Source organism: Motacilla alba, chromosome 6 (genome assembly GCF_015832195.1).
Source record: "Motacilla alba alba isolate MOTALB_02 chromosome 6, Motacilla_alba_V1.0_pri, whole genome shotgun sequence".
NCBI classification, from domain to species: Eukaryota; Metazoa; Chordata; class Aves; order Passeriformes; family Motacillidae; genus Motacilla; species Motacilla alba.
In genome coordinates this window covers 3,294,445-3,318,955 of record NC_052021.1, presented here as the reverse complement: position 1 = coordinate 3,318,955, position 24,511 = coordinate 3,294,445, and the positions used below count along the sequence as shown (strand labels likewise).

General features: G+C 56.1%; 4 protein-coding genes across 16 annotated transcripts in view; 1 reads left to right on the top strand and 3 right to left on the bottom strand.

Moving 5' to 3' along the window:
- Positions 1 to 24,511, bottom strand: part of LOC119702804 (C-type lectin domain family 2 member D-like) — a 603,052-nt gene that overhangs the window by 244,196 nt on the left and 334,345 nt on the right. The window lies entirely within an intron of this gene.
- Positions 1,177 to 2,652, top strand: DDIT4 (DNA damage inducible transcript 4). 2 transcript variants are annotated; one of them, XM_038141433.1, is made up of 3 exons: positions 1,177 to 1,289; positions 1,322 to 1,438; positions 1,602 to 2,652. In XM_038141433.1, the coding sequence occupies exons 2-3, from the start codon at positions 1,342 to 1,344 to the stop codon at positions 2,081 to 2,083; spliced, it is 579 nt and encodes a 192-aa protein (XP_037997361.1). In that variant the 5' UTR covers positions 1,177 to 1,289; positions 1,322 to 1,341; the 3' UTR covers positions 2,084 to 2,652. The 2 variants fall into 2 exon arrangements, with proteins under 2 accessions (XP_037997361.1, XP_037997360.1); XM_038141432.1 differs by having other exon boundaries at positions 1,211 to 1,438.
- On the bottom strand, positions 5,244 to 22,390 carry DNAJB12 (DnaJ heat shock protein family (Hsp40) member B12). 4 transcript variants are annotated; one of them, XM_038141424.1, is made up of 9 exons: positions 22,208 to 22,390; positions 18,221 to 18,395; positions 17,218 to 17,363; positions 14,232 to 14,417; positions 12,788 to 12,867; positions 12,068 to 12,177; positions 9,224 to 9,396; positions 8,216 to 8,348; positions 5,244 to 7,166 (listed from the first exon to the last, which is right to left on the bottom strand). In XM_038141424.1, the coding sequence occupies exons 1-8, from the start codon at positions 22,338 to 22,340 to the stop codon at positions 8,227 to 8,229; spliced, it is 1,125 nt and encodes a 374-aa protein (XP_037997352.1). In that variant the 5' UTR covers positions 22,341 to 22,390; the 3' UTR covers positions 5,244 to 7,166; positions 8,216 to 8,226. The 4 variants fall into 4 exon arrangements, with proteins under 4 accessions (XP_037997352.1, XP_037997353.1, XP_037997351.1 ...); XM_038141425.1 differs by having other exon boundaries at positions 5,244 to 7,070; XM_038141423.1 differs by having other exon boundaries at positions 5,244 to 8,348; positions 22,208 to 22,389.
- MICU1 (mitochondrial calcium uptake 1) overlaps positions 23,594 to 24,511 on the bottom strand; it is an 89,730-nt gene continuing 88,812 nt past the window's right edge. For all 8 annotated transcript variants that reach the window (XM_038141409.1, XM_038141405.1, XM_038141408.1 and 5 more), the window contains one exon: positions 23,594 to 24,323. In XM_038141409.1, coding sequence (XP_037997337.1) covers positions 24,160 to 24,323 — 164 coding nt within the window. In that variant the 3' untranslated portion in view covers positions 23,594 to 24,159. The remainder of the gene's footprint in view (positions 24,324 to 24,511) is intronic.

The window sequence follows — 24,511 nt, the reverse complement described above, 5'->3', positions numbered from 1 at the left end:
TGCCCAGACCCCTTTCTGCCCCCTTTGGGTGGCAGGTCACAGGCAGCGGGTGGGGGACCGGAGCCCCGTGTGCTCCGCACCGTGTTTATCGCCGGGCCCTTATCCCTGCGGGCTCGGGAAGGACAGGAGCGAGATAGGGCCCGAGGTGGCTTCGGAGCGCGCTCAGCCCCTCCGATAAAGCCGCAGGCAGCGCAGCGGGAGGACAAACAAAGCCCTTTATCTGCCACTGGGCTCCTTGCGCTCCTCAGGGTCTGCCTTTGGAGAGGTCACGTACGCGGGGATCGGCACGCAGGGCCCGGGCTGGGGGACACTGCCACACCGGGGGCTCGGGCGTGTCCCGGGCGGGATCTGGGAGACACCTGGGGAGGCAGATGGGGTTACCGCAGCCTGGCACTGGGCAGAACCCCATCCCAGATCCAGGGGACACCAGGGGAGGCAGATGGGGTTACCGCAGCCTGGCGCTGGGCAGAACCCCATCCCTGCCCCCGCACCCCTTGATCTCCAACAAGTCTCACTCCACCATCCGTTCCTGCCTTAGGCAAGCGGGACAAGGCCAGCGAAGGGGACCCCGGGAGCACGGTGGGCTGAGCGAACGGGACCCCGGGAGCACGGTGGGCTGAGCGAACGGGACCCCGGGAGCACGGTGGGCTGCCGGTGGGGTTTGTCCCGGAGCGGGGCTGCAGGGCTCGGCGCCATCCCATGCCAGGGCAGCAGCCGGTGCCGCGCCGGTGCCACCGCGCAGGCAGCCCCTGGAAGCCGGGGCGGATCAAACCCCAGTAACCCACACGGGAACCCTCACTGTTCCCGGCCCACGGAGGGTCGGGGACCGCGGGGACACGGCGGGTGTCCCCTTCCCCACCGGAACGTGATGCGTGTGCCCTAGCGATGGGCTGGCCCGGGGCTGCGGGGGTGAGCCCGGGCGCTGGGGGTGCCCGGGGGCGCGGTGCGGGGGCGCGGGGCCGGGGCTCCCCGGGAGCCCGGGCCGGCCCTGACGCAACCGCGGCTCCCGTTTGCAGCGCCCGGGGCCGCGCCGGCCGCCAGGGGGCGTGGCCCAGGGAGGGGGCGTGGCCTCCCCGCTGTCACCGGGCAGGAGAGACGCCGCGGACGTGCCCCGCGCTCCCATTGGCGGGCGCAGGAAGGGGGGCGTGGCCCGGCGTGCCGCGGCTATATAAGGGCGGGGCGCGGGCGGCGCGGGCAGAGCGGCGGCGGAGCCGGGCCCCAGCGGGTTGTGCTGTGCGCGGAGCCGGGCCCCAGCGGGTTGTGCTGTGCGCGGAGCCGGGCCCCAGCGGGTTGTGCTGTGCGCGGAGCCGGGCCCCAGCGGGTTGTGCTGTGCGCGGAGCCATGCCCGGGCTGTGGGAGCGGCTGGCGGGCGGCGAGCGGGGCCGCCTGGAGACCTCCGACTGCGAGTCTCTGGGCAGCGCCTCCGGTTCGGAGGGAGGTGAGTGCGGGTCCCTCAAGGGTTGGAGGATGGATGGGGGTCGCTGGGCGGAGGGGGTGGCGGTGCTGTGCCGAGCCCCTGTTACACCCCTGAACCCCTGGGATCGGTGTGTCCCAGAGCCACCGGCACCCCCGGCGCTGACCCGCCTCTGTCCCCTCCGCAGATGCCGAATACGCCGAGGGTGTCTCCCTGCCGGACATGGACCTGGAGCTGCTGCACGACCCCGAGGACGAGCTGCTGTGCGCCAGCCTGCTGGACGTGGTGCAGGCGGCGCTGGGCCGGGCCCCGCTGGGCGCCGGGCGCTGCTCGCGGCTGCTGATGCCGGCCCAGCTGCAGGCGCAGGTGCGGGCCGAGCTGCTGCGCCTGGCGTGCAGCGAACCCTGCGGGCTGCGCGGCGCCCTCCTGGACCTGTGCGTGGAGCACGGCAAGGCCTGCCACGACGTGGGGCGCATCGCCGCCGACCCCGGCGTGGTGCCCACCTTCCAGCTCACCCTGGTGCTCCGGCTGGACTCCCGCCTCTGGCCCAAGATCCAGGGACTCTTCGCCTCGGGGCCGGCCTTCGCGCCGCTGAAGCTGAGCACGGGCTTCAGGGTGATGAAGAAGAAGCTGTACAGCTCCGAGCAGCTGCTCATCGAGGAGTGCTGATGGGCCGGGCCGCGGCAGCCGCTTCCCAAGCGCTTCGGAAGAGCCGGGCAGAGCGTGGCGGCTCCTGGCAGCCGCTGTAGTTTAGGTTAGGCTGGAGTAGGGCTGTAGGTGGAAGTAGTTGGGGCGGGCCGAGGTCCCCGCGGGGCCTGCCCGTGCCGGGCCAGCCCTGGCGGGCAGCAGCCGGGACCCGGGCGGAGGTCGCTTCCCGCCGTCGGTGATTGTGGGATGATCCCGGAGGCGGCAGCGGGGCTGCCGGAGGGGTGCCGGTCTCCCGATGGCTGATCAATCGTGGGTTGTTTTTTTTTTTTGTAAACCAGGATTGTAATCAATGGGGTCTCGGGGGAGGGCGAGTGGCGGCCGAGGGGCTCTGGATCAAAGGCCAAGCCCGGCTGGAATTGTGTCTTTGATCGGGAGAGGGGCCGGAGGGCAGGACCCTGGCCCTGACACGCTGGGGACACTTCGTTGGTTACAGTTTACACTCATACACTTGATGTTCAAGTGCGAGAATTCCTATGCAATCGTGTCGGGTGGTTTTTTACTTTTCTAATAAAACTTGTCTTGATTGATAAGCCGCCGTCTCCCTGCTGTCACCTCTGCTGGGGGGGGGATGATGCAACCACTGCTTTGAGATTCCCTGCTGGCACCCTCGGGAAGCCTTTCCCTGGTGGGGCAGCCCTGCGGTGGGAGTTGGATGTTTTGGGAGCGCTGGGGAATCTCACTGCACCCACTCCTGATGGGAGCCACGGGGCTGTGACTCAGGGGGGCTGAGTCAGGCCCCCGAGCTGCTCCTGCCCAGCGAGGAGCACCCCAACACCCAGCCAGGGGCTGCTGCTCCTCCCCGGGCAGCCGCGGCGGGAACTGGGGCAGAAACCCAGGAGAACGGGCTCAAACTGGGACTGAGGGAGAGGAGGAGGAGGAGGGTCACACCTGCCGGGGGGGTGAAGCACGGCCCAGCCCCAAACACACTCTGCAACACTGAGGCCAATTACCCCAACCTGCAATTAGAGGCCTCGGGGAAGAGGCTTTCACTCAAGGGTAATTAAGCTGCTTGGCAAACGAGGAGCCCGTGGAAGGTGTGGGGGGATAAAACCAGCCTGAAAACTGAAAAGCCATTTCCATTCACCTGTGAGCTCCTTCTGCCTTAGCCTTTGCTTGTTTAATTTTTGGTGGTTTTTTTTTAATACCCCTGTGGACGGACCAACGGTGACTTTTTGGTGAGCGTTTTCACCATAAAAACCTTGGTTTTGACATGAATGACCCATAACTGGAGTGCTGGGAGCAGAGAGTGCTCACTGGTGTAAATATCACCCCGCAGCAGTCGGGCAGCGAGCAGCGCCGGGCTCACACAGCTGGAAATGCACCTTTACACACAGCTGTGTGCCAAGAGGGGGGATTTCCCCGAAAATGTTGGGGTTTGGAGCGTTTCTCAAAGGATCACATGCTACAGCATCCCCCGTTCACGTGAGGGGCATCCCCCATGGGGTCATCCAGCACAAAGCCACCCCTGGGGACACGGAGAGGGAGCTCCAAAGGCCGAGTTCCCGGGGCAGCGCGGGCTGGAGGCAGCGCTGATGCCAGGGCACAGCAGATTCACGGTGCTGCCGAGGCATCCCGACTCTGGCAGTGGTATTTACAGCCCCAGAAACACGTGGATTTTTAAATACTCAGCTCCTAAAGGGGTGGTCCTGCTCCTGTGACCCCTGCTTGTCACCCCCACCAGTCACTCTCGGGGAAGGCGAGGGGCTCTGCATCCAATTTTTTTAAATGATCACAGCAAGAAAACAGAACGAAAACTCCACAAAAACTGCCGAAAGCCAACACAGAGCCGTGGCACAGCCTCTGTCCTGGGGCTGCCCAGCAAAACCTTCTGTGTGGAACCACCCAGTCATGCCCCAGTCACAGCCCCAGCAACAAAGGTGAAGCTTTGCTTTTATTTATAGCAAAATGGCCTTTCCATGAGAAATTTGAGGGAGTCTCAAGGTCCCTGGGCTTCGGCAGCTCCCTGGAAGGTGCAGAAGCTTCCAGCGAGGCTGGATCAAATGTCTCCCAAGGCAGGGGTTACGCCAAGGGATATTTTGGGACCTGGGAAGAGTCGGGCTATTTGTGGCACCGGCATCAGCCCAGGGATCCCGGGTGCCAGCAGAGGAAAGGGAGATTTCTGGGGGCATCAGCAGCAATAATGCAAATGAGGGTTTAAATCCCAGGATAGTGCTAAACCCTCCTGGTTTTGCTACCAAAAACTGCGATGGGGGGAAGAGGGGTCCCCGTGGCTGCCTACCTGCCAGAGGAGGATGCTCCTGGAGCACCTGCCTCGCTCTGATGCCTCCCTGCCTTTGGCAGCTGCTCCAATTAAAAGCTTGGGCTAACGAGCTAATGGGCAGCTCAAACCACCCAAGCCTTTGGTGAGTGGGCAGGGACCAGCACACCCTGAAATTCAAGTGTCTCCCATTGCCCCGGGCTGGGAATGACCCAAAATGCAGCAAAACCACCCCAAAAGCTGGGCTGTGCATGTGCCCCGTGCCGGCAGGGCTGACTCACCACCAGAGGGGAAATGGCTCTGACAGGAGGGGAAAAAAAGGGAAAGGGGAGAAATTCCCACTCTTGCCCTCTGAGAGAAGGGGGAAATTCCCACCCAAAGCTTCCAGCACTTCGGTGCACGGGCCTGGGGAGGAAAAGAGACCCATCCCAAATCCAGGCCTGAGGCTCTGGGGCCAGCAGCTTCCAACCACTGCCAGCAGGAAGGGCACCCAAGGCAGCGTCTCTGCCCGGAACAAAGGCAGCCCGGGTCTTCCTGCCCACCTGCTGGGGATGGTGCCCACAGGGCACCTGCCAATGCCAGGACAATGCTGCCAGGCCGGTGGCATCCTAGGGTGGGAATAAGGCTGAGCCAGAGGGTGTGGGGCTAATGGGAGGAAGGCCCTTCTGGGAACACCCCAGCAGAACGGGGCTGAAGCAAAGGTGCCCTGCTGGGTGTTTGCTGTCACCTTGCCAGGGGCACCACGTCCTCTCCATCCCCTCCCTGTCCTTCCATCAGGGTAGCCCTCACAGGGCCAGAGTTCTCGGCCATTGGGATGGCAAAGACCCCAAATTCCATCCACCACCGAGGAGCTGCAAAACCAGAGCTGGCTGGAGCAGGGATCCACAGGACACCAAGCCAGCCTGAGTCTTTCACATTATAAACATTTATTTATAGATGTACAGTTGTATAATTAACTCTAAATCGAGAGATACAGCCTCTGTGAGCATCCACTGGGATCGATGCCTTCTCCCTCCCTGTGATCCGTGGGTATCTACCAGGAAAAATAACCTGAAGGTTTTGGCAGGCAGGCTCCGGGCAGGGAATGGCACCGGGCAACACACCCAGCTCCTTCTGCGAGCAGGATTTCGGTTCAACCCTGTCCCCATCATCCCTGTGCCTCTATCGAGCGCCATTTCCAATCCTGAACTTCCACCCAGTTTCTTCTGAAGGTGGAGGAACCATTACAAAAAAAAAAGAAATAATAAAACCCCTTAAAATCAGATCCAAGCCATGGTGGCTGTGGGATAACAGGGCCTGCAGCCAACGGGAGGCCGAGATTTCACAAAATAAATAAACAGCCAAGACAGAGCGCATGGATTCCTAAGGACAACGGGATAAAACCACCTCAGCCAGCCCACCCGGGAGCTGCCGTGCTCCCAGTTCACTGCCCTGAGCGTGCCAGGGGATGGTTTAGCACTGGAAATGTCTTTAGACACAAATGAGCTGCAGAGCAGCAAAAAAAAAAAAAAAAAAATTAAATAATCCAGTTGATTCCATGGGAGGCGGCTCTGCTCGTGCTGGCTTTGCTTCCAAGAGATGGCTCCTCACCTGGACGAGCCTCTCTCTGGTCCTGCCCGTGGTGGGGCAGGCAGAGGGCAGATCAGACACCCCCTGATCTCCCCCAGCAGAACTTCTTCCAACAGAATACTCAGTTCCTTATGGATCTGTGGCATTTTCCAGGTGTCCCTCAGGAAACACGGGACGGGGCGTGAAGGCCGGGGCCAGGCTGCACCCGGGAGCGCCGCTGGGTGCCTGGGGGAGAGGAACCGAGCACAAAAGCTCCCAACAAAGGGCTGGTGGAAAGCCCTGATTACCAGGCAGAATTCGAGCAGGCTCGGCAGAAAAAGGAGTAACGTGCACAAACCAAGCAAAGACTGACGAGCAAAATCCATCCAGGACAATCCTCCCCACGGCAAGCGCCACGCCGGCGCTCAGCTGAGCCCGGGCTCCCGCCGACGCTGCAAATCCACGGCTCTGCACGGGCTGCCCCCGTCCTCTGTGACCCCTGCACATCTGGCACTTGGTTTATCAGAACCCCAAGAGCAGGTGTATGGACGTCCCCATCCACAGAATGTCCTCCCGGGAGCAAAGGGACAGCAACTGCAAAGGGATTCCTGTTTTCCAGGGAGGAAAGTGCTGTGGACAGAGACACCCTGGGAAGAGGCTTCCTGCCGCCCTGCTCCCCAAAACGGGCAGAAACCAAAATAATTTAATCATCCAACCCCTGCATAGTTTAAAAGTACAACATATATACAGCTATAAATTAATGCTAAATAGATTATATTTTCTTTCTCTTTAGTGTTTTCTTCTATCAATAAAATCCCACTTCTCTCTCCATTGGCAGCGGCGAAGGGTCTCCTTCTGCTTCACGGCTTCTGCAGTTAGTTTGGGTAATTTTACACTCAGTGTGTCTGTTCCAGGGGCTGTGGGATCCTTGTGGGATCCTTGTGGGATCCTGGGAGCACGCCAGCGGTGTTGGAAGGGGAGGAGGAAGACAGAGAGCTGGATTTCCTGTCCCAAGCGCTGCCTGCGATCGTCAGAGAGAGGCAGAGAGAAGAAAGAGGGGCAGTTGTGCGTTGCTAATTCTCCAATTCCATCTTTAAGATAAGGTTTGATTCTTTTTAAATAGCAAAGTCTGTCACCTCGGCTCAGTGCACTTCCCCAAAAGTCTTCAGGCGTTTCAACGCTCTGGGAACAAAAGCGGCAGCGGTGTCAGTCTCCGGCCAGTCTGTGCCTCCCCCTTGCTTCCCCACCCCACAGCACAGGCAGCAGCTTTTCCAGGCTCTTTCCAGACCACGGGTGCAGAGAAGGAATTAAAGAAAAGCAGGTAATTAATACCAGAAGAGGCGCAGTCATCCAAACGAGAGAGCGGGAGGATCGAGGTAAGCACGGATCCGAAACCAGGATACACCCAAAGAAAAGCCCAATGTGCCCCAGAGGATTTGCTTTAAAGGCCAAACTTTCAGACGCCGAGGAAAACAATCCCCAAAAGTGCAAATCAAGCAGCTCAACAGCCAACATCCTCAAGGAGTCCCTGTGAGCCGGAACGGTGTCCATACAACACCTGGAACAAGCTTCACCCAGGAGTTTTTCTATAAAAATCCTGTGCTCGGATAATTTTGGGGCAGCGGGATCTGCACATTTCATAGGCAGCCCAGCAGTACCTGGTAGGTGAAATCAGCCCAAAAATTTATGCAGAAAAGGGGCTCCAAACCCTGAGGCAAATTTTTTTTCATGATTTTGGTGCAGTTCTCCCAGCACATCCGGTCTCACATGTGTTATCCGGGCTCTCCTTAATCCAAGCTCTCCAACCCCCAAATCTTCCAGACCTCCCCCCAGCTGCTTTCACTTTGATTGCCAGTTTAACCCAGAAAGTTACTCCTACAACCTGCTGGGAGCATTTGCTTTGTTCTCCTTGAATGGGAAGACAACGGGAGGGGGGACAAGGAACATCTGTTGGGTGGGACTCCATTCCCTGTCACCGTGGTGCTTCACGTGCCAGGGATAACAGCTTCCCCAGCAAAACAGACAACAAAGCAACCAAAACCAAGGGCTCATTAAAATGTGGGGGCTGGATGCCGCAGCGCCTAAGAAACTTCCAATGCCTCACCAAGGGATTCTGCCCTGTCCCTAGAGGCCAGAGAAAACGGGGAGCCCAGGAGAGAGCCGAGGGGGCCGACATGCAAACTAAACCCAATCGATTCCCGATTAACGAGGGAGCGCCGTCGGAGGGGAGGCTGCGCGTGCGCACCCCGAGGAGACTCCTGGAGGGCTGTGTCTCAATCAGGGGTTCAGTGATGAAAGCACTACGGATCCCTGCTCCCGGCTCGTACTTGGGCTGGGACTATCCGTGCAGGGAGGCCTGGACGTCTGACAGTCTGCTACAGCTGGGGGTGCCCATCTTCTGTGCCCGCTGGTACAGGTCCGAGTCCCCGAAGTAGCGTGCCCGGTACAACAAGCCTTCCTCTGCAAAGGGAAAAGCTCGGCATCAGGAATGCGCTCTGGAAGAGACTCCCTGCCAGGCCCTGCTCCCCCACCGGCCCTGCTGGCAACGGGAGGCAGCTCCAGCTGTCCAAGGTGAAGCAAAGGATGAGGATGAGGATGAGGAAATGCCCCGCGCCCTTCAGGACAGGATGGGCGTAAGAGCTGCTGACAGCTCATCCATCCCGGGAAAAGCCAAGGGAACCCGGCTCCGGTGCCAGGAGGCGCACGGGCAGCCCGCACAAAGATCACCCCAGCAGGGCTCCTGAGTTTGGCACCGCCCAGGGATGATCACGGCCCCTCCGGCATTCCAGAGCTGAAATCCGACCCCGGCCGCTCCAAGAGCCGTGACCATCACTGCAGCCAGAGCACACAGGTCGCCCCTGGACTCGCTGCCCTCACCACGCTCTGCTGCCAGGATATCTGGCTGGATCTCCTGCCTGGGCAGCCCCCGCAGCCTCGGAGCAGGGGTGGGATGTGGGACGCGTGACACCGTGGGCACCAGACTTTCCAGCACCGTCCTTGACCGACTGAAATATTACACAGGGCTAGCAGGGATCCCAGAGGTTCTACCTTCCCCCTCCACTGGAAATCAGAGGTATCCTGCTGACACGGCAGGGGAACCTCTGGGGCACAGCTCCTGTCTGACCAGTTCTGCAGCAGCATTAAAAAGCAAAACAAAACAAAAAACCCCCACATACCGGGCCTGTCATGAAATCATAGACTGGAAAAAACAAAGCCAACAACACAGGAAATGTGCTGGCACCGTGGTAAAGTATAACTTCAGCACGGCTTGGTCCTCACTCAAAGACCTTTCCAAAGCCACTCCGTGGAGCAGCCCCTGAGCCCTCGCTACTCACTCTGCTGCTTCTCCCTCCAGCAGTTGTTCCGAAGGTTTGCTATGTAGTCGTCCTCCACGCTCCGCTCCACGTTCTTCAGGTTCGTGCCCGTGTACTCCTCGGCAAAGCTCTCGGACACGTAGTAGGGGACTTTCAAGTGCTCTGTGACCCTCCTGTGCGTGTGACCCACAGACCTGGTGCAGGGGCAAGAGCACAACAGTGTAGGACGTGTTTCAAGGGCACAGCAAAGCCCCCAGCTCGGGTGATGTGACTCCAAACAGCAGGAAACATCCCTCACCCCTATCCAGCCACTGGCTTGGAGGGTGGAAGGGAGCAGCATTTCTGGTGGAAACCAGCCACCAACACAGGGAGAGAAGAAGCTGCCAGGCCTCCAGCAAGGTGGACAGAGCTCTGAATACAGACATAACTCCAAGACATATTGCCCAGAGCCTAAATCCACTTAAAATAAAATGTTCCCTGGAATTTTCATTAAATTATTAAATCTGTGATTTCCTCCATTCGCAAGATGGGACCTGCTCTGTGCCCCGGCCTGCATCAACCAGCACAGAAAGCACTTTCCAGAAGGAAATCTCTTCCTCCCCTGGCCCTGTGGATTTGCATTTCACACAAAGCCCTGCTCTCGCTTCCCCTGGCACCCCAGCAAACCTAGAGATCCTCCTTAGGGTGCGTGTGTGAGCTGTAACACAGGAGCTGGGCCCAAATGCTGCATTTGCCAGGAACGGCTCCACCTGGAGACGTGCCCGAAGTTCCCTGTAATAAATACCAGCTGCTGCTGCTGCTGCACTCAGAGCCAGCCTGATTCTTAAGCCAGCTGTAAACATTAACTCATCCAGCTCACCCTTCAGCCTGTTATCAGAGAATACAGCTGGGATCCCAGGACTCCTGCACGTTTCACCAAGGTCCAGTGCTGGTAACTGAATGGACTGCACAGGAGCACACAGCTCTGCTGGGATTTCTCAAGGAAAAAGCCAAGTTCACTATTTTACCTGCCAAGACAGAGCCCTGAGCTCTCCCAAAGCTCATATTCCTCTCCTGGATAAAGATGGACTCCAGAGTGTGCCCTCACAGGAGAAGGATTGGGAATGGCAGGGCTGCAGCAGCACACTGGAGTGTGAAGCACGAAAATGAGGGCACAAGAAACCTGTCACCTGCAGCCAGACATGCAATTAAGTCAGGCCAATTCCATGAGGTGTTACTGAACAGTGACAATCAGGCCCACAGCCAGGCAGCTCTTCCAGCAGGAGGATCCTTTTTGGAAGAGAGTCACAAAGGTAACAGAGATTCTTTAGGACTCTGCCCTCCTCGGTGACACCTTCACTATGGAGGAGTGGCATTTAAACCTGTGGGTTCAAAGCTTCTGCTGCGCTGCTCGCTGAGCTGAGGCACAGCTTTCCCTTCCCTGCCGGCAGAGGAGCAGGCAGTGAGCGATGCAGCAGCTCCTCCTGCCGGCCCTGCACCACCTCATCCCAGCTCAAGCACCCTGCCTGCTCGGGGAGCGGGACTGGACGAGCTCACTTCCCATCCTTGTCCACATCCAGGCTTGGAAATCGGGTTGCTTGCTGCTACCTGAGCAAACAGAGACAGGGACAGCACAGGGAACAGGGAATGGGGCAGCACAGAAACATCTGGGCCTCAGGGATGGCTCCCTCTGGCAGCTGGCAAGGCTGGAAGCAAATCCCTGCCCACTTAAATGCTCCCTCCCTTCAGTGTCTTCTCACGCCACAAACTCTTCACCAGTATAAACCAAACTGGTGAATGTGTATAATGCTAAGTTTGACAATGCTAGTGCCAGCTGTGGAAATAACAGCTCAACAGCCTTCACCCTCTCAGAATAACCCTTAACTGTGCCAAAACCATCCCATCTTCTGGTCCCAAGCACCAATGTCCCAGTCTTTGCTCTGAATCTGAAAGCTAAGCTGGGTTTTATAGTATTTAACATCATGCCCCTCCCCTGGAATTGTTCAAGGCCAGGTTAGATGGGGCTTGGAGCAACCTGGTCTAGTGGGAGGTGTCCATGGCCACGACAGGGGGTGGAACAAGATAATTTTAAGGTCCCTTCCAATCCAAAGCCTTCTGGGATTCTATGATCAATGGCAAACATTGCTTCCCGTGAAATTTGAAGGAACACCAGGCTGCAACCATGTCTGCCCTTTCTAAATGCACGTAAGAACTCACACTGAACATGCATTAAGCCTTTGCCAGGAATGATGCAAGCAGACAGAAATCAAGCCTGTTTTCCCACTCTTTGTTAGCACTGCAAAGTGACTAAGAATGGGGACACATTCCATTAGTCACTGAAGGGAGCAGATGGGGGCATTTCCACAGGATCTAGAACAGAGCAGTTTCACTTTCACATCCTGAATGTCTGACCAAAGCTTCATGGCAAGATGAGAGTTCAGAAACGGGATTTCTCTGGGAGTGACTTTTATTCCTTATCCTCTTCCCCTACTGTGCTGTGCTTAGGCTTTCATGGAGAACATGGCTTTTGTTTTTCACACTCTACACCTCGATTCGTTCCATATGGGATTTCGGTGCTGGGCTGCAGCCTCCCCAGACCACTCTGTCTGTCCCCTTCCATGACAGACACAGTGTGGGTATGGACTGCAGAAGGTCCCTGACAAGGAACTCTCTCCATCAGGGGAGAACCCCCTCCAACTCTGCCTGCACCTTGTATCTCACAGCTGTTTGAGAACCACAAAGACTTCACTGGCAGCAGGAGCCATGGGCTCAGGACATAAAGCAAAAAAACCCAAAGTAAGAACAGAGGCAAGATCCCTGTCCCACCACGCCCCTCCAGAGCCCACCCCTCCCATGTGGGTAAGTTTTAGAGGAATGGGTACTAACAGCCTGTGGCTCAAACTGTAGGGTGGGCTGGAGACCATCATCTGGCTGAGAGCTGACACGATGATCAGGATGAGGATGGGCATCAGCTGGACAAACAGCCCCAGGCCGCCCTGAGGGAACAGAAACACACGGTGGAGTGCCACCCATACAGCTGGACAAGGATCCCATGGCACCTCCCTTCCTCCTTCCCTCCCAGTGCTCCAACACAGCCTCCTCTCTCCTGCTTTTCACAAGGACTAACCCAAAATAGCTGAGGGGAACCCAGCAGCCCACAGGACAGCGTGACTCTGAAGATCCAAACCCTCTGGCCCTTCTCTGGATGTGACAACGGGCAGAGGGGACTGCCAGGGAGAGCCCTGGGAGGGAATTCCAAAAGCCTCATGCCCACAGCTCGTTTTTCTAGAGCAAACTAGTGAGCAGGACTGGTTTTATGGATGGCTTTCTCCCCTTTTCAGTGCTGGACAACTGAAGGTAAATTCCCCTCTCCCTCACCTCCTGAGCTCCTTTCAGTTCCACCTTTAAGCTTGAGATAAAAATATTCAGGAAGTTGTTTTTTTACAATAAAATTGGCTCTGCCCAGACAACAGCCTTGTCTTCAGCTTTCTGTCTGAGAGGGTGGCAACAAGCAGGACTGTTTCACAAGCCAGGCCCAGGAACCAGCTCCCAGTGATGTGCTGGGAAAGCCTCCAGCCTCCCAGATGCCAGGTGTTTGCCACTTACATCGCCCTGGTGCTCCCGCCTGTCCTGCCTCTGGTGGTAGGTGTACCTCATCCTGCCATTGCTGTACACGTGCACATTACCTGAAGGAAGAAGAAAACTCTTACTCCAAAGTCACAGTGTGGAGGGTGCTGCTGGCTGGCCAGGGAGGGACCACAAAAGGTGGCCATGATCCACGTTTCACCTGCTTACAGGCTGAAACAGGATATTCCTGAGGTGGTTTGAGTGCAGAGGGGCACAGAGCTCCTTCTGTAAGATTGTGCAGGATTGTATGAAAACTCAGCTTGGAAGTGACCTCAGGAAGTTCAACCTCCTGCCCAAAGCAGGGCCAGCTACAGAGAGAGAATACCCTGCACAGGCCTTCTCCCTTCTGCTGGGATAGATTAAAACCACTTACAAACAGAAGTAATGCCGGGGTTTTTCCCACCCTTGGCAAACAAAGCTCTTCCATGTCTTGTTTTAAATGTCAAAGCTACAGCTGCAAAGGGAGCCAGGCTGAGAGAGCAGCCCTCAATTCTCTCGGGACAGCGAGGAAAGGGAAAAAGAGGCTGAGCTAAAATAGCAACATGTTGTTCTTGCAGGAGCAGCTTCTTGGCCTCTCTGCCAGGCAGAGCACAAATGCTGCAAAAGGCTTCCAGATGCTTTTGAGCCACTGGTGTTGGGGTGTTAGTGCTTAGACTCCAGACAGGAAAGAGCTACCAGAGTGAATTTTCTTAACTGAAACAATTTTTTTTTTTGCAAGTCGGTCCACAGAGGTCAAGAAGCCCTGTGTCCCCTCCCAGTGAGATCTGACTGGAACAAATACAAAGGAGTCTTCCCAAATACCCTTCTCCTCACATGGAATCTGTGTCTTTTGAGCAAGTAAAGGAACAGATTCTTTCCTGCTCCCCAAGCCATGATCAGCATTGTGGACAGACAGGATGCAGATTTATTTTTCAATCCACAAGGTCTAAATTATGGTGTAGAAATATTATTTTTCTTTTTTTTATGGGACACAGGGGAGAGAAGGAAGTGGCCACTGATCTTGGAGAACCTGTTCTAGCTGCGTGGTGGAGCAAACAGAGATCAAGAACAAGGCCCAGGTGTTACCACAGTTTGCTCTGATAAGAAGATTTAAATTCCAAAACCACCAGGCAGAAAAGCCTTCCTCAAAACAGGATTATTTTCACAACAACCCTTAAAACAAGTCACTTTTTGTTCTAGCATTCAACCCAACCTAACAGCAGCTGAAGTTGCCATCATGCAAACAAAACACCTGAGGCTGGGAAGAAGTCCAGCTCTGATGGTTGCTGAGCTCTCCAAAGATGAACCGTTCAAGAAACTCGAGGTGTTTTGGCCACACGTGAAGGAGAACTCCCCCCCCACCAAACCCAGGGCAGCCTAAAGACCCCCAGCTGCACCCAAAGGACGAGGCCCCACGCGAGAAAGGCAGATTGAAGGTGCTTACTAGAGGGAAAGCCACCCCCAAAGAACATGTTGAAGAGGTCCTCGGGGGAGATGTCCGCCTCGAAGCCGCGGTGGAAGTCGGCGTGGCTGTGGCCGTGGCGGGCGGGGTTGAGCTTCTCGTCCCCGAACTGGTCGTACTGCTTCCTCTTCTCGGGGTTGCTGAGCACGGCGTACGCGTTCCCGATGGCTGTGACACGGACAAGGGGGAAGCGTTAGCTCCTTCCTCCCACCTGCAGCCCGCAAACTGCCAGCATCTGCCTTTCTCATCGTACAAAGCGAGGGATCCGGCTGCCCACGTCTCTGCAACGGGTACCTGGCACACGGCTCGGGCAAATCCAGGCAGGAGGAAACCACACTCAGTGAAAAATTCCTTAATTAATTCAAATGAGGAAGCGATGATATGACTGATAACGGTTTGGTGCACGTCCCCAGAGAAACCCCTCAGCCGTGTAGGGAAATCCCATTTTAGTTGACAAATTTTATTCAGAAGTGGCATTAAGGGAATTTATTGTCAGAGCCTACAACTGAAACTGCAAAGAATTTAAATATGTGCTAAATCCCTGAAAGGGACTTTAAAACTTTCCATAAAAGCTGCTAAGGAAACATTAGCCAGAAGTTGCATCCATCAGCTAAGAGTTTCAGCACTTCCTTCCAGATGCCACATGCAAGGTGCATAATTACAAGGACTGTTAACCAGTGCCTGTGAGGGTGGAAATGTACTGGAACTAGACCCCTGCCAGGTCCCTAGGTCCCTCTCCTTCCAGCCTCAGGAGTTTGAGCCCTTTTCCCAGAATGTCTGTCTGCCACCCTCCTGTTTCTGTACTCACCTCTCCACACATTCCAGCTTCCCACTGCCCTCTGCACCAAGCCACCCCAGGCCTCCCTTCGTCGCAAGGACCCGAAAGGCCCACGGCAGCAGCTGCCTGGTGTGTACAAGGCAGGGGCAGAAGGGATGGGAAAGGGGGAAAAGGGGGATAACGTGCCCATTTGGAGGAGATCAGCTCCAAATTTGACATTTCCCCCATGATCAGATGGAGGTGTACGGTTTCTTCTTGGAGTGGAGATTTGGAGGGCAGAGGATGTAATGTCAATACACTCCTTCTCCTTCTTGGTTATAATTAGTGCACCCAGAGCAAACATTTCTAGAGCCAGGCAGGGAAGCTGGTGGACAAGGACTGACTCGGAGTGTATCAACCACACAGCTGGAAAGAACAAGGGAACCAACGACAACGGAGAGGTTCAGGGTTTGTTCACTGCCTGACTTTGTGCTGACAAAGCCCAAGAAATGCCTCATTCCAAAGCAGGATTTCAGCTCCAAGTAGCCAGGCTCAAGGCTTTTTCCAGGAGCAGACAGGCAGTGATGCAGATCTGCCACGAGACAGCCGGCAGCCAGCTGGAACTGTACACTGAGACACGGGCTCAGCAGAGCACCTTATCGGCGCTCACTGGGAAGGCGAATGCCAGGACTTCAGCTAATACATCAACATCAGGAAAAATTAACTCATATCCTCACAGCGGGGCACGTTTCCCCCCTCACCCTCTGGAGCCAAGCAGGTGGACTTCAGCTCAGCTCAGGGGCTGAAGGACAGGAAGCCATGGAGGCAAGGCCTGGAGGAGATAACCCCGCAGTGGGGGATAAAGGGCACTTTGCTTAACGCTCCACTTCTGGCACGTAACTCCTGCCAAAGCCTTGGGCAAACATCATTATTCAAGATTACAGGTGAGGAAACCTGCCTTTGGCCACTGAGGGATCCAAGGATGAGCTGTGCAGCAGCAGCACTGCACAGGCAGAGCTGATAGCTGTGTGCAGATGCCCTTTCATCTGCCCCCCACACCAGCACGGGCTCTCCCAGGTAGCTGGGGGTCAGTCACTATTTGCTAACACTTATCAGGCAAGGATTTAAGTCTTAAAAGGCTTGAACAAACCTTACCTAAGACTTTTACTGCTGAATTTGCGTCTGTGAGGAGCTCACCTGAATACTGTACCGGTACACTCACACCAGGCCTGCCCTGCTCCCTGCTCCAGCAAAGGTCTCATGCATTTCACTCCCAAAATCAGGCTGCTTTGGGGTGGAAGGTGCCCTAAAGATCCATCCCCTGCCACGGGCAGGGACACCTTCCAATATCCTAGGTTGCTCCAAGCCCTGTCCAAACTGGTCTAGAAAACTTCCAGGGATCCAGGGGCAGCCACAGCTTCCATGTGCCAGAGCTTCAGCACTGTCTTGAGTAAAGAACTTCTTTCTAAAAAGTGGCCAGAATCAGATGATTTTAATGGCTTCCAAACCAGTGCTGTACGACTGGCACCAAGGAGTTCTGTGTTTAGCTTAATGATAATAATCAAACTTCCACAGCTTGCAGGGAAAAATGGGATTATACGTTCCAAGCAATAGCATCTCTCTTGGAAAATTACTCCAATCTTTAGGTTTCTTATTACCCAGGAAACATGCCTGCTGCATTTATAGAGAGGCTCTGAGAATTGGGCTCTTTGCAGCAGCACCAGAGCTCCTTTTCTGAGTTCTGCCTGGGCTCACTTGTATGGCTGCTGCAGTTCCACCCTAGAAACTTCCCCCTGGGATTTCTATCCACCAATTCCATCCACAAATGGTTGGGTGTTTCCAGGAATGTTCCTCCTGAGGGGTTTGTGAGCTCTGAGTCTGCCTCTGGTGCTGCACAAGTTAACTGGGTTAATCGTGACAGAATTCCCTCCTGAGCAGCGAGGCAGGAGCTTGGAGCAACACACAGGGAAGGGCTGCTGGGAGAAAGAGAAGGAAGGCTTCTCCTTAACCCAGCCAGCAGAGCTGAGTCCCACCATGCCAGCCTGTGTTTATTATTTTAAGCTCACACTTTGGTAATGACACGGCCAGCTCTGAAGGGAGACAGCTTCACAAAGAGCAGCTTTATTTCACTCTGCCTGACTCGTGGGGTTGTTTTTAAGGGTTCTCTCGGTGAGATTTGGGGGCAAACCACAAATCTGGAGCTGGCTTTACCTTTGAATGCCTCTGTGGCCCCTGGTGCATGGTTCTTGTCCGGGTGGAACTTCAGGGCCAGTTTCCTGTAGGCCTTTTTCAGATCCTCATCGGAAGCTTCTCTGTTGACTCCCAGAATTTCATAGTAATCTTTGCACTGCTTTACCCTGCCAGGGGAGAGGGGAGAAAACACTGAGTTCCAGGAGTAAAAACCTCCTTGTCTTGAATCCTTGTCAGCTCTGAGACTCTTGAGGCAGCACGGTTTCGATGGGTGTTGCTCAGGGATGTCTGGATTACTCAGCCCCTGCTCCCAGAGGGTGACCCAGCACAGAACGAGTCGGGCCAGTGGAGGAGGAAGGGCCTTCCCTCAGAGCCACACAGCAATGTGACTGGCAAATAACCCTCACATTCATCACGTTCAGGTGTTGGAGGCTGTTTGGGAAGGGCTACAGCACCTGAAGGATATTGGTCTTTCCCTCCCCACCTCACTCTGTGCTCAGCTAATTCCCAGATGTAAAACTTTCATCAGCTGAATTCCAGAGAAGGAAGGAGGGAGCAGCCCAGGGTGTGCAGCCCGTTCTTCCTGGGCACACTCAGCCCAGCCAAGGCTTCTGCTTCTCACATGATGAGACAGAATCCAGCAGGCTGGGTTTTTGGAGAAGTGGATGACATAACAAGCATTCCTGCAAGTCCCTTGAAGTGGTTCTTGCACAATTCAGGCCATGCCCATAACCTTAAACAAAGTTTACCAAGTGACTGCCTCTGCAGTTCAGTCCTTCAGCTTCCAGGATGGGCAAATGGGAGAAAGGAATAAAGGGAAGCTTGAAACAAGGTTTGGAAAACGAGCAGACCCAAGCCAGCTGCCTACCAGGGCTGCTAGAGCTACAAATCCTCCTGGGCATGCTCTTAACACTATTCCATATGGTTCAAAGCTGAAATCTTTAAAATACTGTGAAAAGCAGACTGGTAGAGTGAAGAGAGAGTGACAGAGTCAAACAAATGCCCCCGAGAGCTGTGCACAAACCTCTTCACTGCATCCAGCTGGTCCTGAGTGTAGCCCTTGGGGGCCTCCCCCCCAGCCTCTCCGTTGGCTGATGGGAAATCTCCACTCATTTTCCTGAATTGAGGGTTTGAGGAGTCCCTGGGCTGGGACTGGCCATTGGCTGACTGCTCGTTCTTGTTGAGTGACTCAAGCAGAACTGAAAAGAGAGAAACAAAAACATAGAGAAGAAAGCACCAAGCTCAACCTGCCCTTCCCGCTCTCCCATGAAGAGATTCCTCTTCATCTCTCCCACCTTCCCCTCCTTCCCCAGGAAGACCCTCACCTTTCCTCCCACGTAATCTTTCAGCTCCTGTTGCTTCTCACCCAGGTGCGAGGGCCACTCCTGAAGACATTCTGCTCCTCCCAACACACACAACCTCCACAAAAACCCCAGGACCACCCAGACAGACAGTCCAGGAGCCACAGCAGATCAGCAAAGCAGTGTATCCCTGTCCTTTTTTCCCTTCCATCTCTCCTCAACAGCAAAGCATGTCCAAATTTGTCTTCTAGCAGATTATAAAGTGTTTTATTCTTCTTTATGTCCTGCTTTTGAGAGCCTGCAGCGCTGGGGAAGTGATGTGACGATGCCATATCTTTAGAGAGCTTAGAAAATAATTCTGTAGGCTGCCAATCCCAGGGGGACACTCCCCTTTTGGGGACAGAGCTGCAGCACTGCTGGCTGCCAGCTCCTCACACGGGCGCTTTGTTCTCCCGTCACTGTGGACTGGGAGCAGCTGTGAAACCCATCCTCCCTCAGTTACCGGGGTACAGATTCACCTTCCCTTTTCTTCTCCTCCTTGCAAGGCTCAGGCACCATCTTCCATCCTCTCCACCACCCAGGCCTGGCCTAAGCACCCGCGTGACACAATGGAGGGAGACTCCAAGCATCCTTCCATCGTGCATTTCCCTGGCAGCTGCACAGCACCATCTTTTAAAACTGCTTTTTAAACCAAGCACAGACTGATTTCTTCACCCCCATTCAAGAGAACAGGCGCACACGCCACAGTGAAACCCAGCCAAGGGTATTTACACAGGCCCCAGGATCCTGAGCTTGCAGTCCTTTATCCAGAGCCCAGAACTGGGAAGGACGTTCCACCTCCTCCCATGGATTGCACACCACAGACCTTGCACTATGGGGTATCACCTTCTCCAGGCAAGTGCAAACAACACTTGCAGGCCAAGAGATGAGCCAAGATATCCTATCTGGCCCCAGTGCTCAGAGGGGGCACAAAAATCCACTCAGGAATCCAAAAGCCAATAGAGGATGAGGGATGCAAAGGACAGTGGGCTAAGGAGCAGTAACTCACTGGATGAGCCTTTGGGCTTGGGGGCTTCACAAATTTAAAATTAATTTATTTTACACAAGTAATTTTTCCCCCACTCACATTTCCAATGCTTCAGTGTTCACTGAATTACAGTCTTTGGTTTTGCTCCTTCCAAACCTGGAGCAATCTGCCAGGTGATTTTAAATTTCACCTCATGAGGCTGTTCCCCCACCTACCCCCCTTCCTGCTGCTTTGGGCTTCATTCCCTTCAGCTTACCAGGAGATTTTGATCCCTGAACAGCTTGGGCGGGAAGAGATCTCAAAGCCCACCCATTCCCACCCCCTGCCATGGGCAGGGACACCTTCCACCGTCCCAGGCTGCTCCAGGCTCCAGTGTCCAGCCTGGCCTTGGGCACTGCCAGGGATCCAGGGGCAGCCACAGCTGCTCTGGGCACCCTGTGCCAGGGCCTGCCCACCCTGCCAGGGAACAATTCCTTCCCAATATCCCATCCAGCCCTGCCCTCTGGCAGTGGGAAGCCATTCTCCTTGTCCTGCCACTCCACTCCTGATGAAATTCCTCTCAAATGTTCTTGTAGCTCCTTCATGCCCTGGAAGGAGCTGTGAGGTCTCCCCACACCCTTCTCACAGCCCCAGCTCTCCCAGCCTGGCCCCACAGGGGAGGTGTTCCAGCCCCCTCAGCAGCTCCATGGCCTCCCTGCAGCAGCTCCAGATCCCTCCTGTGCTGGGGCAGCTCTGCAGGTGGGCTCTCACCTGAGCACAGGGGCAGAATCCTCCTGTCTCCTGCTGCCCAGAGTGCATTTCCCAAACCCAAGCACGGGAACCCACAGCTGCCCACAGCTCAGGCCCATTTTGCCGTGCAGACCCAAAGCTGCTGCTTTTTGCATCCTCTGTGCAGCCCCAGCACAGCACCAGCTCAGGGACGACTGAAGCAGAGTGCAGAACGAGGTTCCAGCTCTGCCAACTCGGTTCCTGCCCAGCACGTGCCATGGAGCACTCTTCCTCCCTTATTAGCCAACATTTGCCCAACTTCCCATAAATTTTCCCCACTGCCACTGAAAGGTGACAGAGTGTGAGTGTGTCTCAGCCAGCGTGCCCTGACACAGGAGATTTTTGCTGCAATCCCCTTGCAAAACCCTTCCCTGATCCCAAAAAGCCCAGCCAGGGTCAGAGTTTGCAGCGCTGGCTGAGCAGGGCCACGTCGCTGAGTGTTGCCAAACGCTGGGGAACTCCAGGGGAAGAGATTTCCCAGGAGCTCCTCAGAGGCTCAGGGACCAGGATCTCTGGCAGCATTCCCCAAGTGCAGAGCCAGCAGGACACGCAGCACAGGGTCCTTGGATGAGAAACTGCTCGGGTCTGGTCACACATCAGCACGCTGTGTTTAACATTAACCCTCCCTGCTGGCTCTGCCTTCCTCCAAAAGTCGCTTTTCCTACCCAGTAATTTCACCAAAGTATAAATTCCGGAGGAAAGGGAGGGGAGGAAAACCACAGCACAGCACACGCTGCGTTTGAGGCACAGGGAAGAGGCCTGGTGCAACCAAAAAGAGGGTTACAGAAAGCCTTGGGGCAAACAAGCTGCAAAGCTCAGCCAAAGAATCCAAACTCAGATGAGGTCAAAGAAAAAAAAAATAAAAAAAAAAATTAAACTTTCAGCCCTGTGCATAATATTCTGCCATGTAAGAACATGCAGGGAAAGAACTGAGTTTGGCTGCTTTCACAAACCACTTCCCAAATGAATTAAAGCTTTCAGGAGATGACAGAAACAAATGAAAATCTGGCAGAAAGGCTTGGGGAGGATTGTTTTGTTCCACGTGTGAGAGCGTGGGCTCAGCCACGGCCTGTCTGTCTGCAAGCAGAGGGCAACTGCTGGAGCAGGAACAGGGCAGGGAGAGGAGGAATAGGATGGAAACAGGAGGAACAGCAAGAGGAGAGGAGGAGGAATGGAGGGAGGAAAGGAGGAAGGATGAGGGGGAATAGGAGGAGAGAAGGAACACGAGGAGGAATGCAGGAACAGGGAGGAGAGGAACAGGAGAGGGAGGGGAGGAATGGGAGGAGGAGAGGAACAGGAATAAGAGGAGGAGGAGAAAAACAGGAAGAGAGGAACAGGAGGAGGAGGAAAAGAACAGAAGGAGGAGAGGGACAGAAACAGGAGAAGAGGAATAGGAAAGGAGGAATAGGAGAGAAAAAGGAGGAATATAAGGAGGAGACCAACAGGAGGGGGAGTGTAACAGGAAAACGAGTAGAGGTATAGGAAAGGAGGAATAGGAAGAGGAGAAGGGCTTTTCGAAGCCCCCCGGGAACTTCCCTCTCGCCTTGGCAAGCTCCTTCCCTCCCCTCAGCGCTGCTCCAGCCGCAGCGGGTGCTGTGCCCGCGGCTCAGGGCTCCCACAGCAGCGCGGAGCCGGTCCCCCTTCCCTTCCCAGCGCCCTCCTCACTGCGGGCCCCCGCTAAAGACAGAGGCCGCGGGCCGACAGTACCCGGTCCTGGCCCATCGGTGCCCGGTCCCGGCCGGTACCGCGGCCCCAGACCCCAGGACACAGCCCCGGCCGCCCCGATGAACTCGCTTTCCCGGCGTGCCCCGCGCGCACTGCGCAGGCGCCGTGAGGGTGAGAGGTCAGGCCCGGCGGCGGCCGCGCAGGCCGCGCTCCCCCGGGCCCCCCGCCGCGCCCCCGGCCCGGCGCTCACCGCGGACCCGCTGCGAGGGGTACAAGCGCTGCGCCTTCTCCAGGAAGCGGCGGGCCTTGTCGGGCTGGTTGGCTTTGATGGCGGCCAGCGCGATACCAATGCACCGCTCCGCCTCGTCCCGGTTCGACTCCATGGCGGCGGCGGCCGGGCGGGGGGGCGGCGGGGCGGGGCCGGGCGCGGGTGGATGACGTCACCGAGCCCTGCCCTCAGGCGGGCGGGCCGGCGGGGTTCGGGGCACGGGCGGGGATTGCCCGCGGGGCGAGAGCTGGGGAGCCAGCCGGCCCCCGACGGGGACAGGGGACGCCAGGGAGCACCCCCGGAGCATCATCAACAAGCCCTTCAGTAGTTCTCTCCGATTAGAGCCTCCTCCTCAGCGAGCTTCCTGCCCTTGGAACGGGTCCTGGGTGCAGGGAGCGTGCCCGGGACGGGCTGAAGGGGACCCTGAGGAGGGATGAGGCTGCTCGGGGCTGTGTCACATTGTTTCACATTCGGGATGTCAGGATCAACCTTCATTCCGAAAGAGAATTCAGAGACAGGTGACAGATCCCGGAGGCTGGCCATGGGGAGCAGGCAGGGGAGAGCAGGAACAGCTGAGGCAGGAAGGGCCGGACCTGCACTCCCACCTTGGTCTGTGGGGTGAGGTGTGTGACAGCACAGGGACCCACACCCACACCGCCCCGAAGGAGCCAGGGAAATGAGGGGGAAGAGGAAGAGAAGTCTGGCTGGAGTGATCAGGCTCAATATCCCTGTGTGAACCACGGAATACTACAATGGTTTGGGTATTGCGTGGGAAGGGACCTTAAATCCCACCCAGTGCCACCCCTGCCATGGCAGGGACACCTTCCACTGTCCCAGGCTGCTCCAAGCCCTGTCCAGCCTGGCCTTGGGCACTGCCAGGGATCCAGGGGCAGCCACAGCTGCTCCGGGCACCCTGTGCCAGGGCCTGCCCACCCTGCCAAGGAAGGATTTCTTCCCAATATCCCATCCATCCCTGCCCTCTGGCACTGGGAAGCCATTCCCTGTGCCCTGGCACTCGATGCCTTTGTCAATATTCCCTCTCCATGTTTCTTGTCGCCTCCTTCAGGCACTGGAAGGCCACAATTAGGTCACCCTGGAGCTTCTCTCCAGGCTGAACAATCCCAGCTCTCCCAGCAGAGCTGCTGCATCCCTCTGAGCACCTTGGTGGCTTTCTCTGGGCTCTCTGCAGCAGCTCCACGTCCTTCCTGTGCTGGGGACAGAAAGTATTCCAGGAGCAACTGATCCCCTTTGTCTTTCCAGCCTGGAAAATCATGGTGGTTTCCCCCCCATTCCCAAAACTGCCCGTGTTCAGTGCCTCAGCCCCAGCCCTGGGGGAGGAGGTGGAGCAATGGAGACACAGAGCCAGGCTGCTGGGAGCAACATCTTTACAAGGTATTTTTTACAGAGGACAGCCCCCAGGCAAACCACACCTGCCAGCCCCTTCCCAGTGCAATTCCCCATTCGGGAGATCAGGCAGGGAGCTCCTGCAGCTGGATGCTTGTGCAAGGCAGGAGGGCTGCACTGCTTTTAGCTGCCCCTCTGCAGCGGGTGCAGCACAGAGCTTTTGGCTGGCTGAAACCCTGGCCTGGGATCCAGAATGTCCAGGAATTGCCTGGCTTTTCCGAGGAGCAGGCTGAGAATCAGAATAAACCCCCCATGCCATTTTTCATAGCATTAAATAAAGGTGATTTGGGCCCAGCTCTGGATCAGAGTGCATTGTGCCACGGAGGTGGTGCCAGTAGAAGTCCTTTCCTTGTTCCTGAGAGAGAGGAAGGTGGAGGAGCCAGCAGCGAGCAAATACAGCAGGTGTGGATTTCTGACTTGGGCTGACAAAACCCTCCTGGTACAGCCGGCCTGGGCTCTCCAGAGCCTGGTGCCACCCTGCCGTGCCCGGGGGCTGATCCAGGGAATGGGGGTGCTCCTTCCCAGCCCTGCTACTGCTGCTTGGGAGCTGTGAAGTCCCAGGCTGTCTCCTGGGCGCACTTCCACATGGCCCTCATGAGCCGTGTGAAGCCCATGTCCTTGGGCTTCTCCAGGCCTCGCATCAGGCGCTGCTTCATGATGGCAACAAACTCCTTGTTGCTCAGCTCCCCATTCCCTGCAAAAAGGAGGAAAAATAATCAGAGACCCACCAGCAACCTCCTTGAAATGATAACTTTAAAGGGCAGCAGCCATGAGTTTTCCTTTCCTGCAGAAACAGATCGTATTTGGCTCCCACCTCCCAAAATATCCTGCTGAGCAAGGGTCCCCGAGCCACAGAGTTTAAATCCCATCCCCATGGATGCT

Excerpts from the sequence above, each read along its gene's own strand:
- DDIT4 (XM_038141433.1), top strand. The coding sequence starts at position 1,342 with ATGCCCGGGCTGTGGGAGCGGCTGGCGGGCGGCGAGCGGGGCCGCCTG. Across the intron at positions 1,439-1,601 it reads CGCCTCCGGTTCGGAGGGAG|ATGCCGAATACGCCGAGGGT; the intron begins GTGAGTGCGGGT and ends TCCCCTCCGCAG.
- DNAJB12 (XM_038141424.1), bottom strand. The coding sequence starts at position 22,340 with ATGGAGTCGAACCGGGACGAGGCGGAGCGGTGCATTGGTATCGCGCTG. Across the intron at positions 12,868-14,231 it reads TGGGGGTGGCTTTCCCTCTA|GTAATGTGCACGTGTACAGC; the intron begins GTAAGCACCTTC and ends TTCTTCCTTCAG. Across the intron at positions 8,349-9,223 it reads CTGGAGGGAGAAGCAGCAGA|AGGAAGGCTTGTTGTACCGG; the intron begins GTGAGTAGCGAG and ends TTCCCTTTGCAG.